At 40.8% G+C, this 1,499-nt stretch overlaps 1 protein-coding gene across 1 annotated transcript; it reads right to left on the reverse strand.

Moving 5' to 3' along the window:
• Window positions 1-239: 239 nt before the first annotated feature.
• Window positions 240-1,151, reverse strand: LOC129741460 (uncharacterized). Its single transcript, XM_055733195.1, has one exon. It carries the CDS (start codon window positions 1,149-1,151, stop codon window positions 240-242), a length of 912 nt encoding a protein of 303 aa, XP_055589170.1.
• Window positions 1,152-1,499: the final 348 nt, after the last annotated feature.

Here is a 1,499-nt window from a genome sequence, read left to right on the forward strand (position 1 = left end):
ACATGATGCGAAAGTGTTGCCGTAAATTCAATTTAAATCCATTTTACTTTATTTATACCCTTACGTTATTCCCTACATTTAGAAAGCCATCCAGCTTGAAATAGTCTTAAAATAACACGCTCAACTGGATGAGGATAAAAGAAAATCAAACAAGGTACATAGACGCGAATAAATAATTTATTTAATAATAATAATGAATCAAGTCGATTTTTTGCAATCACGTTTTAACAAATTTTCCTTTATAATCTAAAAAATCGCTGGAACGAAGGTTTCCCATCAGCTACGATGCTCGAAGGACCTACAGCAATAGCTCCGCAGCTGCTGTCACAAGATGATCCTTTAAGTTGCAAAAACAGGGGACTGTTTTCTTCTAGGAGCGGCAACGTTAGGTCTTCGTTAGCCTGTACACACTGGGCAAAAAGCTGATAGTTTCGAGCTGGTTGATCACAGAACTGCGATTTGACGGTTTCCACACATTGCCTGGTGTGATCGGATAAAATTGCTTCCTTGCCACACTGTGTAAATAACCGATCAAGGTTCAATCCACCGTCTTCGAAGAATCCGTTTCGAACGTAGTTTATCGATAGGACTAACTCGGCCTCGTGAACTCCCAGGATGTTACCCTTGCAGAACTGCTGCAATGTTTCGACCGAAGTATTTCGCACACTGATGGATTCCTTCGCTCGCTTGACCTGAATATCGATGTCGAAGGGAATGAACTGTTCTTCGTGGATCAAATTCCCATAATACCGGTAGTAGCACAAGAACGACTGATAAGCTCTACCATTCACATCATCGGCCGGTAAACTGTCTACGGTTTTCACTAAACATTCCTGGGTTCGTTTCTCGTAGCAACTGTCCTCTTCCGATGGTTTGAAGAAGTTCTTGAAGACGTAGTGTTTGATGGTGTTGTTTTTGTTCCAGGCGTTGATGTTCAGTAGAAGACATCGAACGAGATTCCTAACTCTATGCTCATCTGGATAACTATCTTGGACGTATTTCTGAACCTGTTCTTCCGGTATCAGCAGATAACTAGCACACTCTCCCTGAGCATCCAGGAACGTTTTGATGTTGGGGCGCTTCCAGTGAACTTCACAACTGCCTATGGAAACAGTGACAAACGTCACTAGGATTGTCAAGTAAATTTTCATTTCAACGCAGTTGGATGTTTGATTGCTGAACGCACTTTGCTGATTGCACCAGCAGAGGTTGGATTTTAAATACTTGGAGACGACAACGTGGATGCGACAACATGGATGCGTTACGTTCTCAGTCGAGTTTTGGAAAACAAAAACGGCTAGTTTATGTTTTCGTTGTAAAGCTTTTGCTTGTCATGTCCGTTGGGTCGAAATGAGAAGCAAGAAAGTTCCCAGTTTGAAGCCAGTTTTTTTTTGTTTTTTGATATCTTTTTTGAAAATCACGTTTCTCTGTTCTTATTTGGTAGTTGGCAGGGTTTCAATTTGATAAAGCATGTAATAAAAATGAATGAATGGAGCTTT

The sequence above is a fragment of the Uranotaenia lowii genome, chromosome 2 (assembly GCF_029784155.1).
Source record: "Uranotaenia lowii strain MFRU-FL chromosome 2, ASM2978415v1, whole genome shotgun sequence".
Classification (NCBI taxonomy): Eukaryota; Metazoa; Arthropoda; class Insecta; order Diptera; family Culicidae; genus Uranotaenia; species Uranotaenia lowii.